General features: G+C 51.8%; 2 protein-coding genes across 2 annotated transcripts in view; both read left to right on the plus strand.

Annotated features, from left to right (window-relative positions):
• Eef1akmt2 (EEF1A lysine methyltransferase 2) overlaps nt 1-4,159 on the plus strand; it is an 80,438-nt gene extending 76,279 nt beyond the window's left edge. Inside the window, exon 7 of the mRNA XM_027930058.2 lies at nt 4,075-4,159. The gene's annotated coding sequence lies outside the window, so the exon portion shown is untranslated. The remainder of the gene's footprint in view (nt 1-4,074) is intronic.
• A 76-nt stretch (nt 4,160-4,235) lies between these two features.
• Nucleotides 4,236-14,478, plus strand: part of Fam53b (family with sequence similarity 53 member B) — a 79,406-nt gene continuing 69,163 nt past the window's right edge. Inside the window, exons 1-2 of the mRNA XM_027930056.2 lie at nt 4,236-4,321; nt 13,439-13,493. Coding sequence (XP_027785857.2) covers nt 4,244-4,321; nt 13,439-13,493 — 133 coding nt within the window. The 5' untranslated portion in view covers nt 4,236-4,243. The remainder of the gene's footprint in view (nt 4,322-13,438; nt 13,494-14,478) is intronic.

Below are 14,478 nucleotides of genomic sequence, written 5' to 3' on the forward strand. Positions count from 1 at the left end.
TAGTCTTCATTTCTCTGGGATAAAATGCTAAGGAGTGCAGTGATTACACTAGTTTTGGTAATTGTGTGAGTGTGCTTCTGAAGGGTATAGGATTTTTGTTTATTTGTTTGTGGGATAGGAAATTGGATCCAGGGCCTTGTACAGGCTAGGAAAGCACTTTACTACTGAGCTACACCCCCCAGGCTCCTAAAGTGCGCATTTGGGATATAGAGGGAGCTTCGGACCTGGGAGTTAGTTCATTAGGACTCAAATCCTAGCTTTGAACCAGATTCTGGTAAGATACTTTGAATGACTATAAAATGGGGATAATTGGAACTGCCTTAAAGCTAAAGTGTTTAAATAGTGGGTGCTTGTATCAGTCCCTTTTCTGCTATTATAATGAAATGCTAGGGGCTGGGTAACCTTATAAAGATCAGAGGTTTATTTAGCTCACAGTTCTTAGGTTCAAAGTCATGGTGCCAGTTCTGGTGAGGACCTCATGGTAAACGGCATCACAGTGTGTGCAAGAGGGAGATATCATAGGGCGAGACAAAAAGCCAGGGTGGCTGGGAATTGGCCAGGCTTATTCTTTCATACCAGCTCCCTTGAAAATATAAACTCAAGACCTGTATTAATCTCTTCCAGAGGGGCAGCACATGTTAAAAGAATTAACAACCTCCCACTAAGCCCCACCTATGAAAGATACCCCGTCTCTTAACCTTGTTACGTGGGGAACCAAGTTTTGAACACATGAACTCCTGGGAACACACCACCTCCAGACTATGCCTGTGCTCAGTGGAGAGAAGCTGTACTCAATACAGGTTCAGAGAAAGCCATCCGGCAAAGCAGGGGGTTCTGGGAGGCCGCCTGTGGAGGGCTGTGTCAGGCTTCTCCTCCCTCCTTCCCAGCACCACCTAGTCATCATTGTCTTCCAAGGCCAAACTCTGTCTTCTCCCTGGGAAGACCCTGTCCCTGTTCCTACCCTGGTCTAAGTCTCTCGACAGGACAGGTGCTGGTATTCCCCATTGAAGCTGGCCAGGCCCATGCCACAGATCCAAGGACTCTCAGGGAATTCCAGATTGCACCAGGCTCTGCTGGTCTGGATTAGCCTCACCAAGTCTGAGCACATGCCCAGACTATTTCAAATGTCACTGTGTCATAGCCCAATTCCAGAAATGTGTTTTGGGCTTTTATCCTGTGTAAGGCACTGTGTTAGGTGTTGTGAAGGGGGCAGAAAACCTCACTGTCTTCCAGCAGAATGAGCCTTCAGGAACCCCCATGGCTGCAGGGTAAGGTCTGCATTCAGAGCCATTTTCAGAGCTTGTGGTCTGCTTGGATCTGTCTCTTCAGCTCTTTGACCCTCTGCCCTCCACGCACACCACTCCCACATTGGGTCCTGACTGTGTCATTGAAACTTTTTGGAAGGCCACATGCTATTCCTTTACTTAACTACACTGTTATTTATTTAAACAGCCCCTTCTGGCTGGGCATCTAGGTTGTCTGCATTCTTGGTCTCTTGTGGCAGTGATGTGTGTCCTAGGCTCCTGTGCAGGGGGGTCTCTTCCAGCCCCACTGCAGCGCCCCTCTCACCGCCTTGCCTGTATGTAGTGCTTGCTTCATAGTACTCCGTCCCAGAACCCCCAAGGAAGGGATGTGGTCATACATCCTTCCTACAGGGCCTGCAGTTGTTGCTGACCCCCAGGTACCCAGGAGCTTATGGTGCTGAGGTACATATCACCCCTAGTGCTGCCTCTGCCACCCTGGTCCCTTATAGGGGCTCTGGTGGGGATGGAGCTAGTGAGGGATTGGAGGCCCCATTGCTGCCTCATTCCAGCTTCCTGCTTTGTGTGGAGCTGTGTCGGGATGGACTGATGAGTTTCCATGGCAACACTCACCAGCATCATTCTTACCGGCTTCCCACTGTTTTACCAGAGGGATGAGCCATAATATAGCCAGGCCCCTCTTGATGGAATTCAAACAAATTTGAGAGGATGACTGCCTGAGTGTCTTTGCTGAAAATGGCTCTGAACTCACAGGCTGCTTCATTAAACTGCAGCAGTAGCTGCTGTCTCTGGCCACTGAGCACAGTGCTTGAGCTCCACTTCCATAGGATTCAGTAACCTTATGAAGCAGGCACAGTTTTCTCCATTTCACAGAGAGGGAAACTGAGGCACAGAGCAAGTCAGTTGACAAAAGATTGCTCAGTACATTGCAGGAGCTGGGAATTGAATCAGGTGTGCTTTGATTCAGGACTTGAACTTATAACTACTAAAGTCCAGAAATGGGTGCCGGGCACTGTGGTGCATGCATGTAATCCCACTGGCTTGGGAGGCCGAGGCAGGAGGATCGCGAGTTCAAAGCCAGCCTCAGCAAAGCCAGGTGCTTAGCAACTCAGTAAGACCCTGTGTCTCTAAATAAAATACAAAATAGTGCTGGAGATGTGGCTCAGTGGTCAGATGCCCCTGAGTTCATTCCCCGGTACCCGCCCCCCCCACCACCAAAAAAAAGAAAAAAGAAATGGGTGGTAGGAGGTGGAGGACCGGTCATCTCCCAGACTTTGTGCTTGTAGTTGGCTGCCCTAGAACTGAATTGAGGCTTACACCCAGAAAGATAATGGCAACTATCATTGTGCCACTAAGGTGGCACAAAGGTCCTCTTAGAAGGGTGAGCCTAGTGTACCTCTCTTGGCCCTCTCCTAAACCAAGCATCCTGGGGACTAGTGGGCATCTCTGGCTCAGCTGTTTGGCCAGAGCTCAAGGGAGTGGTCTGGAATTCTCTCCTTGAACAGATGACACCTGGTTAGGATGCACTGCTTGTAGGTTGGTGTGGTACTAAACCCATGCGTCAGGTCTCCTAGTGCAGCCGGGAGCCTGCAGACCCTGGTCCTTCCTTCCTGAACAGTCAAGCTTTGAAAGTGTATTGATTCCCACCCCTTCCCTGCTTTTGCACTTTGGATGAACCTTGTTTTCGAAGAACAGTAGAAGGTAATTTTCCTGTGCTTGCCAGCTGGCCTGTAATTGAGCAATCTCAATAACACCCACTGTAAAGTCTAATCGAAGTAAACAGGAAAATATGATTTACAATCTGGATGGCAAGTAAATGCCAGTGTGCAATTAATTTTTACACAGAGCAGCAGATTCTAAAACATTTTCCTGTATAGAGCAGTGTGTTTTTAATTACACATTAGGAGTTGCCTTTCTATTTATTTATTACTATTACCATCATTAGTTTTTAGTTTTTGATGGTGATATTTGGATGCCTTGATTCCATATGATGTTCTTTGAAGGTTTAACCACAGAAGGGTGGGTTGGGGAAATGAGATCAGACAAGTCAATTGTAAGGTGCAATTTTTCAAACCAGACCTGAAGGCTATGCTCTTCCCCCATTTCCTTCGTGGGAAATGATGGGAGTGTGGGTGTGGGTGTGGGGGTGTTGACAGGCTGCCAGATGGCCATGCCAAGGGATTCCTTTTAGTGTGGAAGGTCACTGGGTTTGGTTTATTCAGGGGAAGTGGACAAAGATACCAGGCCCCCAGCGTTGCAGATATGTTGGTATTGAAAGGTCGCACACCAAAGACGGGAGCCATGTCTTTAATGGCTGGTGTTCTTAGCTGGTGGAGAAGGGAGCCTACATGCCAACTGTGGGTGCCCTGCTGCCAGATGGCTGCCTGAGTTGAGTGTTGGACATGAGGTGAGATGTGTTCTGACCCTCAGCCTCTCCTGACTTGTCCTGGTGTACACTAAAGCTGCCTATAGAGCCAACTCAGTGGTAAGATGTCACACACCTCAAACACGCTGCAGGGATCACAGACCCTGAGATAGATCTTAAGGTATTATGCGGCTGGACTAAATTTGTTGTTCTAACCAGCAGGTCTTTGACTTTGGGGTGCCCCAAGGCTGCTACTGGGAGGGGGAGGCTCTGAGATGGTGACTCTGGGCCTTGGCCCTTCTAGAGAGAGTACAAGTCCTTTACTAAGAAGGTGGTTCTGTTCCAAAGGGATCCTCAGCATCAGTGGTGATGGGAGCGGGGTGCTACTCTTTAAGGGCCCTAGTCTTTCTGGTCTTGAACCTCTTTTCCTGTCTTTTGTCTTTCCAGGGAGTTGGCTGTACTCAGCCCCATTCCAAGGGTGAGAGGCTGATGGGGAACTCTTTCTGCTGATGTCCTTCCCCTGGGGTTGCCCAGGCATCAAGGCTGCCCAGGTCTGCCCACCTGAAGATGGCTTGTGCCTACTCTGGGATGCAGCCCAGTGCCTGAGGTCCTTACCATGGTGATGATCCTGAGGAGAAGCCTTGCCAACCAGGGAACTGACTCCATAGCATGCAGGACCTTCAGCCCTGAACTGGTGAGGATCTAGTGAGCATTGTTACTTTGATGACCTTCTTTGAGGCCTGAGGTGCAGGTGGGCTGGTGGGGGGGGACATCCAGGCGTGGCTAACTGGGTTCAGAGTACCTGAGAGTAGAGTTCCGTGAGAAGTTCCAGCCTGGGGCCATAGGGCACAAGAGCCCAGAGAGTGGCAGCCTGCTTCCAAGGAGGAAGTGGCCTGGCTCGGATGACAGCTCCTCTTGTGAGAGAGGAGGGGGCAGTCACCTGGTAAGGTGCCAGACAGGGTTTGGCCACCCTGGGTCCAGCTTTCCTTCTGTCTCCACTGGCAAGGTGGGGCGACTTCCAGAAGGAGGGTGGTGTCTGAGTGGGGCCAAGAAGAGACTGTACCTCCAAAGGGTGAGGCAGGGATGTCAAGAATGGGAGATGAAGAAGAAAGAAAGCAGTCAAGGTGGCAGGCGTGGTGACAGCCACCCTCTGGTTACCCTCCTAGATGGTGGTGGGTTGGGCGGAGAGGCAGCAGGTTATTTGACCTTAGGCTGTGAGCCAAATCCTGGAGCCAGCCCCACTCCAAGCCCAGTTCCTAAGTGGGGGCTACTCCCCTGCAGAGGGGGAAGTCATGCTCAGCCATGAGCACCTTCGAGGTCCTCAGAACTCGCTGCAGCTTTCATGGTCAGCAAGGGTCTGGCCGACCCAGAGTCATGTCACCTAGTACCCCTCCTGAGCCCCAACACTGAGCACCGTCAAGGAAGACTGTACTCAGAGCAGATAGGCCGAGGTACTGAGCCCTGGCTCTGGAGCGCCACTGAGACCTGCATGCATTCCACAGCCTTCACGGCACCTGTGGCGTGACGGACACGGGCTGGAGGAATTCAGGAACCAGCATAACCCAGAGGAGGGTTGTGCCCTTCTTGTCCTTGAGCAGCTACCTGCCTCAGGGGTAAGGTAGCTTGGACAGACATTAATACAGGGACCCTTCAGGACCCCATTAATGGTACCTCATAACTGAAACCCCACAAAGTGTGGAGGAGGGCTGGCTTGACTGTAGCACGCCAGGGAAACCCTGCAGAAAAGGATGCTTGACACAGTCTTCAAGGGTGAGCAGAAAGGGCTTATAAACTGTAGGGTCCTACCTGCTCATTTTACAGACCCAGAGCAGGACAGTAACTATCTCACCCCTCCATGCTGCCAGCCCTTCTTGCCCCGTGCCAGGCCTCTCATGTAGCTGCCAACTTTTGTGGTTCTTCCTTGGGTCTCTGGTGTGGCTGGAGTAGGGCAGAGACCTGCACCTGTAGCGTTTGCTAGACGCATCCTTGGCCATTGTGGCAGGTTGAGCCTCATGGTGGTCCAACCTGCAGTTTGATCGCTGTTTACCAGCCCCAATGCTATCACGCTTACCCCACGTGCCAGCCTTTCTCATTTGGATTATTGTGGTAATTGGGCTCCTACTTTTGGCTCTTTTCACCTGTTCTCTACCCAGCTGCCAGAGAAAATGCCAGTCTCTGTTCAGAACCTTCCACTGTCTTTCTATCTCATGCTGAGCAAATGCCAAAGGCCTTTGCAGTCTTGTTCTCCATGACTACTCTGACCTCGTCCCTGCTGCCCTTCCCACTCACTCCACCCAAGCCACACTGGCCTTCTGTTTCAGATAGGACAAGTATACCTGCCCTGGGACCTTTGCACTTCTTCCACAGCCTGGAACTCTCCCCACTTAGCAGGACTCTCTCCTTCTCTCCCCCTACTCCCTCCCTCCCTTCTCTGGATACTCAGCTTAAAATTTAATCCTGTCCTTACTCCCTGCTTCCTCGCCCTTTCCACAGGTACTTTCTGGCATCCCTTTCCTGTCTGTTTTCCCTCTGCGGCACTTAGCACTTTTTAGCAGTTTACTGTTGGTCTTGTTGTCTGAGCAACTCCCCAAACTGGAATGGGAGTTTTGTAAAGCAGGACATGTGTCTCTTTTGCTTGTTGCTGAGTCCCAGCGACTAGAGCCAGGCCTGGTGCCAGGAGGTACACAGTGACTGTCGAGTGATGAGTGCCGCCCGTGGCTTCTGAGCAGGTGGGGGTTGTGGTCCTTTGGCTGTAGCTCACTCAAAGCTGAGTGGCTTCATTTTTGTTGGTGGTGACATTCTTCTTGGTAGGAGTCTGAACAGGCTTCTAGAGTAGCTCTGATGGGAGGAGTAGCTATGGACAGGAAGGAGTAGCTCAGGGCAAGGGGCCCTGGAGCTGTCCTGAGGGAGGTGCCCTTCCTGGGTTCAGCTGCGCTGTCAGTCTCTGAGGCTGCCCCTGTGTGCAGTCCCTTCATGGGGGGTAACTGGTACTGGCCAGAGCTGATTCCCAGGCACATGGGCTGAGGTCAGTTGAGCTGCCCTTCCAGGGATGTGGCCAGAGCCACTGCCAGGGAGAGCTTGGCCTCTCAGCCCCAGCCTGGGAAGGAAAACTCATCTTTTCAGAACAGAAAGAAAAAAGGTTGGGGAAGCAGGCAGGTTCTCGGGAGCGAGCCAGCCTCGAACACATCTTCCAGAGTAGGGTCTTTGTTTTCTTCCCGACCCGCTCCCCTTCCTGATGGATGTCCTTCTTTCTGCTGCTACGTATTATTGACTGATCTGGGCCCAGAACCACATGGCAAGTGCTGTGGGCCCATCTGTCTCCCCGCCTTTTCCTCCTCCTCCCCTTGACTCCAGATGGCAGGTCAGTGTGGGAACGGCCCTTTTGGAGAGGGCCCTTTGCATCCGTGGGCTGGTTGATGCCCTGCAGGTTGACTGTTGTCACGTTCCAGGCCTGGCCCAGTGCTGCTGGTGGGGCAAATGGAAGCCCACTGTGCACCCACGGGAAGGCATGGGGAGCACCTGGGGAGGTGCTCAGAGGTCTTAGCTGCATGCCTCTCTGCAGAGGGGCAGAGGTGCATCTATCTCTGTCCCTTACACAGGCAGGAAACTGGCTCAGAGAGCTCAGGGCAGGGTCCAGAGCATCAGTTGGTGAGCAGGGCACCAGGACAGACCTCAAGTCCCTTAGCTCCACTCAGCACCTTCCTCATGTGCCCAGCCTGGCTCTGGAGGCTGTGGTTGCCTCAGGGGAGGTTACTAAAGAAAGGCCCCAAGTAATCTTTCTAGTAATGACTTCAGGAGACAGAATGTGAGGTCATCCAGGGCCATTATTTGCTGTGAGCAGCCCACAAAGCTAAGAGGCAGGCCAAGGGGTTTGCTTCAGCTTCCTAGACAAGTACATCATCCCTGTCATAGCTTCAAAATAACAACAGGAAAGATGGGAAATAATTCTTTTGTTTTCTAATTAGACCAAGGTGGTAGCAGAAGTGGAGGTTTAAGATTAAAAAAGAAGCCAGACGCAATGACAAGTGCCTATAATTTCAATTACTAGGGAGGCCCAAGGCAGGAGGATCTTAAGTTCAAGGCCAGCCTTAGCAACTTAGCAAGACCCTGTCTCAAAGTAAAAAGTAAAAAGGGCTGGAGGTGGAGCTCAGTGATGAAGCATTGCTTGGCATGTAGGAAGCCCTGAGTTCAGTACCCAGTACTGGAAAAAAAAAAGAGAGAGAGAGAGATCGATGCCTGGTACCACCCAAATAAATCAATTAAATAAAATTAAAAAGAAAACATGATTCTGAGGAGGCTGGGAAATGTGCAGGCACAGGCCACTTGAATTCAGGAGCAGGCACCTGAGGTGTTGCCCCACCCTGACCCTGAGCTGGTCAGCAGGGAGCACAGAAAGTCTGAGGCCTCAGGGGAAAGTCACAAGGGTCTACGAGCCCTGGGTGTCATGGCGTGCCCGAGGAGAGCCTGCAGGTGCCACCCTGGGACCTGGTGAGGAGCCAGAGGACAGCCTCATCCCTGCCCTCCTATGGCCCTCATAATGGCTCTTTCATTCTCCTTTTCAAAAAACGAAATGTTGGTGACAACGTGACTATCCCTACTCTAGAGAACAGTGTAGGAAAACAAGAAAAAGCACTGAGAAGCATTGAGCATTTTCCCTTTGCAGGCACAGGGGCCATGTGCCTGGGAGAGACTGCCCAAGGGCGCGGCTGTGCCCACACTGGCTTAGCTTGGACCGTCAGCAGCCATGGCTGTCGGTTTTCCTTCCCTGCTCTGCCTGGTTGCTCTTGTCGGTCATTCGTGCTCTTTCTTCTCCTAGTCTAAGATTAGCTGCTGCCACTGGAAGGGAGCCCAGACATTTGACCCTGCAGCGCTGTGCTCCCCCAACTCCTTCCCGCACACCCACGCGTAGGACAAGGGCTTGTTCTCTCGTTTCCAGAATGACCACCTCCCTTGGCAAGTCCTGGCCTTCTCTCCCCAGCAAGTCTCCCAGCTCTCTGTAAAGTCTGGAGACTAGAGGGAGCTGGCAAGTGGCCGCTCCTGGACAGGGCAGTGTGCGGTTCGGGGCTACTTGACTCTCCCCTAATGATCCACTCCAATTTTTGGGAGGGGCTTATCAGGTGCTTCCTTCTGCACGTGTCAAGTTAGGATGCCATGGCTAGGTACTTGCTCTGACTGAAGTTTGGACTCAGAAGTACACAGCAAGTCTGAGAAAGCCTGGTGCCTTTCACCCTGGACTAGCAGAGGTACCCTAGGGCCCTCTAGCCTAGGTATCCCCAGAGCCTTGGAGTCAGGGGTACCAGATGACCATCAGCATCTTTGAGAGTCACAGGATGCTGTTCCCCTCTCAGTTTCTTTCTGTCTTCTTGGGCCTGCATCTCTGCTTTCTAGTCTTTCATAGTCTCGTGTATTCTGTTTTGGAGGCATGGGTGCTCTTCTATTCACCCCGCTCCCCACCCCCACCCCCATGCATGGGTGTGAGCTGCTCCCTGTATACTATGTCAGGACAAGGAAAAAGTGATTCAATTGCTATGGTCCATAATCTTCAGAAAAAAAGTTGCAAAGAACCATGGATAAGGCCTAGAGTTTTCTGCATAGGCCAGTTCCTCGTTTGGAGTCTTAATTGTGTCTTTTTTAAGGCAGGGTCTCTTTCTTTAGTTGGACAGATGGCTCACAAGCCTTGATTTCATTTCTAGCTTTTGCCTTTCCTGAGAGGTTCTGATTCCAAAGCTCTTGTCTTCTGTGTAAGGAGGATCACAGGGACAGGCCCTTTCCTGGGTGGGTTGGGGAACAGAGACGTGGTAGAGGAAGGGGTACAGAAGGGGACACATCCTCTTTGCTTGCCTTCACTGCATACCTCAGCCAGAGCTTGGGAGCACTTCTGTATAGATACGGGAGTCTGTGAAGCTTCCAGGGACACCATTACCTTGGGGCTGGTGGGCCTCAGTGCACAGTGATCTGCTTTCCTCCCTCCTGCCCTGTGGGATCCGAGGAGTTGAAGGTGAGACTGGCTGACTGTAGGAATGGCGCCCTTCATGTTATCACATTCTGGGTAGATGGGATTAGAGAGGTTCTGGTCAACCTGCAGGGACTTCCAGGGACACCCACCAGTGGTCAGGATCTGCCGGGGCCCCACACCTGCAGAGGTGGGGTGTTTTGGCCTGACTGCGTTGGCTTTGCCTCACAGAGAGGGCTGAGAAAGCAAGACAGGGTCCCATCCCACCTGGAGGTCTAGCACAAAACTGGTAGGGTCCCTCGTTCATAAGCCACAGAGGCCATCTCCAGCCAGCTTACACCGAGACGTGCTCCCTGGGGCGATGACAGATGGCTGGCTGGTGGAGAAGAGTGGAGGGTCAGGGCAGTGTGGAGGACATGGCAGGGATTCATGGCAGGCTGAGGAGAAGTGGAGATTCATTCTTCTAGGCTGTGATGTCTCAGTGCCATACATCCCGGGTTCCCTGGCACCTTTGGGTAGGGAGTTGGAGGCTGGTGTGGGGAACTTGGGCAGGCCTGGTTGGTGGCCCTGCCACTCCATGCTGTGCTTTCTCTCCTTCCCCACCGAGCTTAGCTTCTCAGGAGCCTAGTGATTTGGAGAGGCAGTAGGTTCTGCCCTACAAAAACTCCATGTCTGTTGGCCTGTTGTCCACAGGGTGAGTGGGTAGTGGAAGCAGTACAGGCTGGCACAAGCAGGCAGGCCCAGCCCCAGTGCCGGCTGTGTTGGGATAAGGTAAAAAAGGCAGCCCCTTCCCCCAAGGGGCCTCCACTTCTAAAGCAGAGAATGCACGTGGGACAAGCACGCTGGTCTTGCTGGCAGCGTTAGATCTGTGGGGGGGAGCCTGAGATGGGAGGGTACTGATCTAGCCAGGACGCTCAGGGAGGGCCTCTGAGGAGGCCACATGACAATATGGACACAGAGCATGTAAAGATAAGATCCTGGTGCAAAGGCCCTGGGGTAGCGGTAGCTGGCAACAGGAGTGAGGAGGAGTGCAGAGGGAGTGAGGGGGCATGGGCTTGGCTCACATGGGCCTGGGGGCTGTGGGAGATGGGGTAGCCTGGATTTTATGCTGGTTGCTGTGGGAAGTTGTTGGAGAGAAAGGAATGACTTGATCTGATCTCTGCTTTAAAAAGATGACTTAGGGTTCTGTGTGGAAGGTGGAAAATAGGGGCCAAGAGCACCATGCTGGGTGCCAGGGGGCATGGATGGGGTGTTTGGAGTGGTAAGAGCACTCGTCTGGCCTGGGGAACAGGTAGCTGCTCTGGGGATCTGTAGCAAATGCTGACAGGTCCCTGTTGAGTGAGTGGGATCCTGGAGCCCTGTGTGCTGGCCAGGGCTTCCTGGCGCAGGCCATGACCAGCCGATAGCCCTCCTGCCTGCTTGCAGCGTGGTAGTACCCACTCATGTGTGCACGTTCCCTGGATGGGTGTGGGTCAGGAGTATCCTGGGCTGCCCCTGTCTAGATCACACCAGCTTATTAGAACGAAAGGCCATGTTGTCCCACCAAGAAGGCGGGGCTCTGCTCTGCTGCTTCCTGCTTTTGTCTGTCTGCCCCAAGTCGTCTTTTGCAGCTCATGCTCGCCAGTGAAGCACACAGGCTGTGACAGCCTTCGTGCTCCCTTCTGCTTGCTACAGTCCCTGTCCTGCAGTGGACTTCTGCGGGCTCCCTGCTGGGTTGCTCTGCTACCTGTCCAGCACAGGAGGTGGGGATTGTGATTCCTCAGTGGCTGTTGTCCTTGTCCTGGGTGCTTCCCTAATACTGGGAACTTGTCTCCCTTGGCAGGCCTGGCACCTGGCAGGGGAGGAGCCCCATTTCTCTCTCTGAACCCTTTCCCTGAGAGCAAGGTGCCTGCCTAGGTCCCATCTGTGAGGGTGGCATAGCCCAGTGGGGGACTCTTTTATGTTTGTCACCCGCTCTTCATTGGGTTACTTTGGTGTGGCTTTCAGCTGTGCATCCTGTAGTGTTAAGTGTCAACTGAGGGGGAGGCAGCTGGAGCTCTCTTTCATGCTTTCCAGATATTTCCACACATGGCTATAGAATAGGAGGTCACATCACTTGGGATCGAAGAAGGTGAGCTAGCCTGATGATGTAAGGATTGTTGTCAACCAAGGAAGGAAGAGCTGCCCTCCACAAGTTCCTTCTGGTTGATCAACGCCAGCTCAGGTGTTTCTCTAGGAAGCCAGCCCTGACTGCACCCCGACCCAGCACACTGGCATAGGCCCCCCATCTCTGTGTAATGTAAAGCCTTGTGTACATGACTGTGTCCTTCCTGAGGCAGAGCTCTTCTTCACCTCTGTGTCCCCAAGCTGGTCATGGTGGACACTGAAAAACTACGGGATAAATGCAGTGGTGTCTAAATGCAGAGATCCCTGGATGGAGCAGATGGGGATGGGTGAGGGAGCTCATGACAAGCACTCTCTTATCTGGGTGAGTCAGGTGTTCCTAGTCAGCCTCACCCTCCTTCCAGGACTTCAAGGATTGGGCCCTGGGCTCCTGCCCACTTCTCAGCCTAGAAGCCTTGCCTGTTCTTGTCATGGGGGGTGTGAGAGGAAGTTTTGGGGGCTTCCCTCAGAGTTGGAGGTGATTTGTCTGGGGCCATTAGCTGCTTACACCATGGCAAGGTCAGCACCTAGCACAGCCTGCACGTAGATGATTGCCACTTCCTGTCTATTGGGCAAATTAATGAGGGAGAGAGGGAGTTAGTCTTTTGGAATACTTATTTTTTTTAATATTTATTTTTTAGTTTTCAGCAGACACAACATCTTTGTTTGTATGTGGTGCTGAGGCTCGAACCCGGGCCGCACTCATGCCAGACGAGCGCACTACCGCTTGAGCCACATCCCCAGCCCTGGAATACTTTTTAAAAAAATTTTTTTGTAGCTGTAGATGGACAGAATGCCTTTATTTTATTTGTTTATTTTTATGTGGTACTGAGGATCAAACCCAGTGCACCACACATGCTAGGCAAGTGCTCTGCCACTGAGCCCCAGCCCCAGCCCTAGTCTTTGGAATACTTGAGGCAGACTTCCTTCAGGTGCCGATTGGGTGGACTCTTCCTCACCAGCAGCTAGAACAGGAACACCTGAATGTCAGCACAAGGAGCTCCCAGAATATTTCATGCTCAGATTGTCGTGTAGTCATGGAGCGAGTGCAGGGGTATGGGCTCTTCCAGGCCTCCTTGGCCGGTTCTCCACAGTAGCCATCAGTGTTCAGTGGAAGCTAGCTGTGGGCTGTGAGGGAAGATGGAGGATGCTCACAGTGGAAGGGGAAGCCATTGTGAAAATGTAGCAGCCAGGAGTTCAAAGCCATAGCTCTCAGGTTGCGACCAAATGGAACCAGTGAGTTTCTGGTCCAGTCCAATGAGAATGACGGGGGCCTGTAGTGCTGTAGCTGCAGAGCGGCCTGTGGAGCAAAGGCCAGTGGTTTTGAGCATGGCAGGAAGACTCCAAGGGGGTTCTGGCAGTGGGAGAGGGCCCTCAGCTCTTCCATGCTGAGAGGCCCTGCCTCTCCCAATCTCTTCCAGCCCTGTACTGAAGTTTGTCCTACTGTTTACCATTGTACCCCCAACCCCTTATCACTTATGTGGGGAGATCCCCTCGTGTCAGATGGATCCATCCCTGGCTGGAGATGTGGGACAGTCTAGGTCCAGATCCGTGCAAATGTTGTCTCTTGGAACGCTTTTCTCCTTTCCCCAGTCTGACGCTGGCAAAAGGCAGTTTTCCCTTTAATTGTGACTTTAGCAAGAGATCAGTGCAGAGTCATGTGTGAACGCGCTTCTTATGACTTAAAGAGTGAATAGCTTTTCTGGTTGTTTTCAGCACACGCCAAAGAAGATGAGTCAAGGACCTACCCTTTTCTCTTGTGGAATTATGGGTGAGTAACCGCACGGCCAGGGGCCATCCTCCTCTGGTTGTCACAGCCAGGTGAGATGCTGAAAGCACTTTCTGCACATGAGTCCCAGAAGAGCCCTGGGGACCCTCAGTGTGTTTCCATCCCCAGTGGTGCTGGAAGGTCTGGGGGCTGTTGGGGTGACTGAGGGGACAGAAACTGGGCTGTGGTTTACAAACCGTGTCCAAGTCTTAACATTGAGAGTTTCTGTCTGATTATTATAATTCTTGGTGATTTTTTTCATTCAGGAGATACAGCTAACATACAAAGTAAAAATCTCGTATAGCTCCATTTCCCAGTGATAACTGTCGGTACTTTTATGCTTGTTTTTTGCATTTTTTTAACGTAGACGAGTCTATGATGAACATATAATTATATAAAACTGTATTTGTTTTTCCACTTGGTAGTTCTGCAGCATGAAAACTATTCATTTCATGTATTTCGATGGTCTGCAGTACAGCATTGTGTGGATGTATCAAAATGTCCTTAACAATAAAATTTCTGTGGCTTCTGGGTAAAGGTGCTTTTGAATTTTCTGTTGTCATTACAGTGACTAAGTGTCTGAGTCTTGTCTTTCACATTATTCCTTGGAGCTAGTTCCCAGGAGGGGAACAGAGAGGCCAGAGGGAAGGGACCTCTTTCCGGCTCTTGATTTGGGCTGTCGGTCTGCCTTCTACAGGGGGTACCTCAGTCCTCTCTTGCCATACACATGTGACTTGCTATTTCTGATAGGGACCAAACAGGTGACCGTATCGGTTATGTGGATTTCTTGATGCTTCAGATGATTGGGCAGAGTATTTACTTTTGCTCTCTCTCCATGACACTCCTGTCCCCCTCTGGGGTGTCCTTTCAGATGACACATCAGCTCAGAGACTGGACTTTGACAGTGGGCATTTACTATTTACTGTAGGCTGAGGGTTGGGTGTCTTGGGAGGAGCAGGTCAAGTCATCCTCGCCTTCCTTTCCCAGC

Source organism: Marmota flaviventris, chromosome 4 (genome assembly GCF_047511675.1).
Source record: "Marmota flaviventris isolate mMarFla1 chromosome 4, mMarFla1.hap1, whole genome shotgun sequence".
In the NCBI taxonomy this organism is placed as follows: Eukaryota; Metazoa; Chordata; class Mammalia; order Rodentia; family Sciuridae; genus Marmota; species Marmota flaviventris.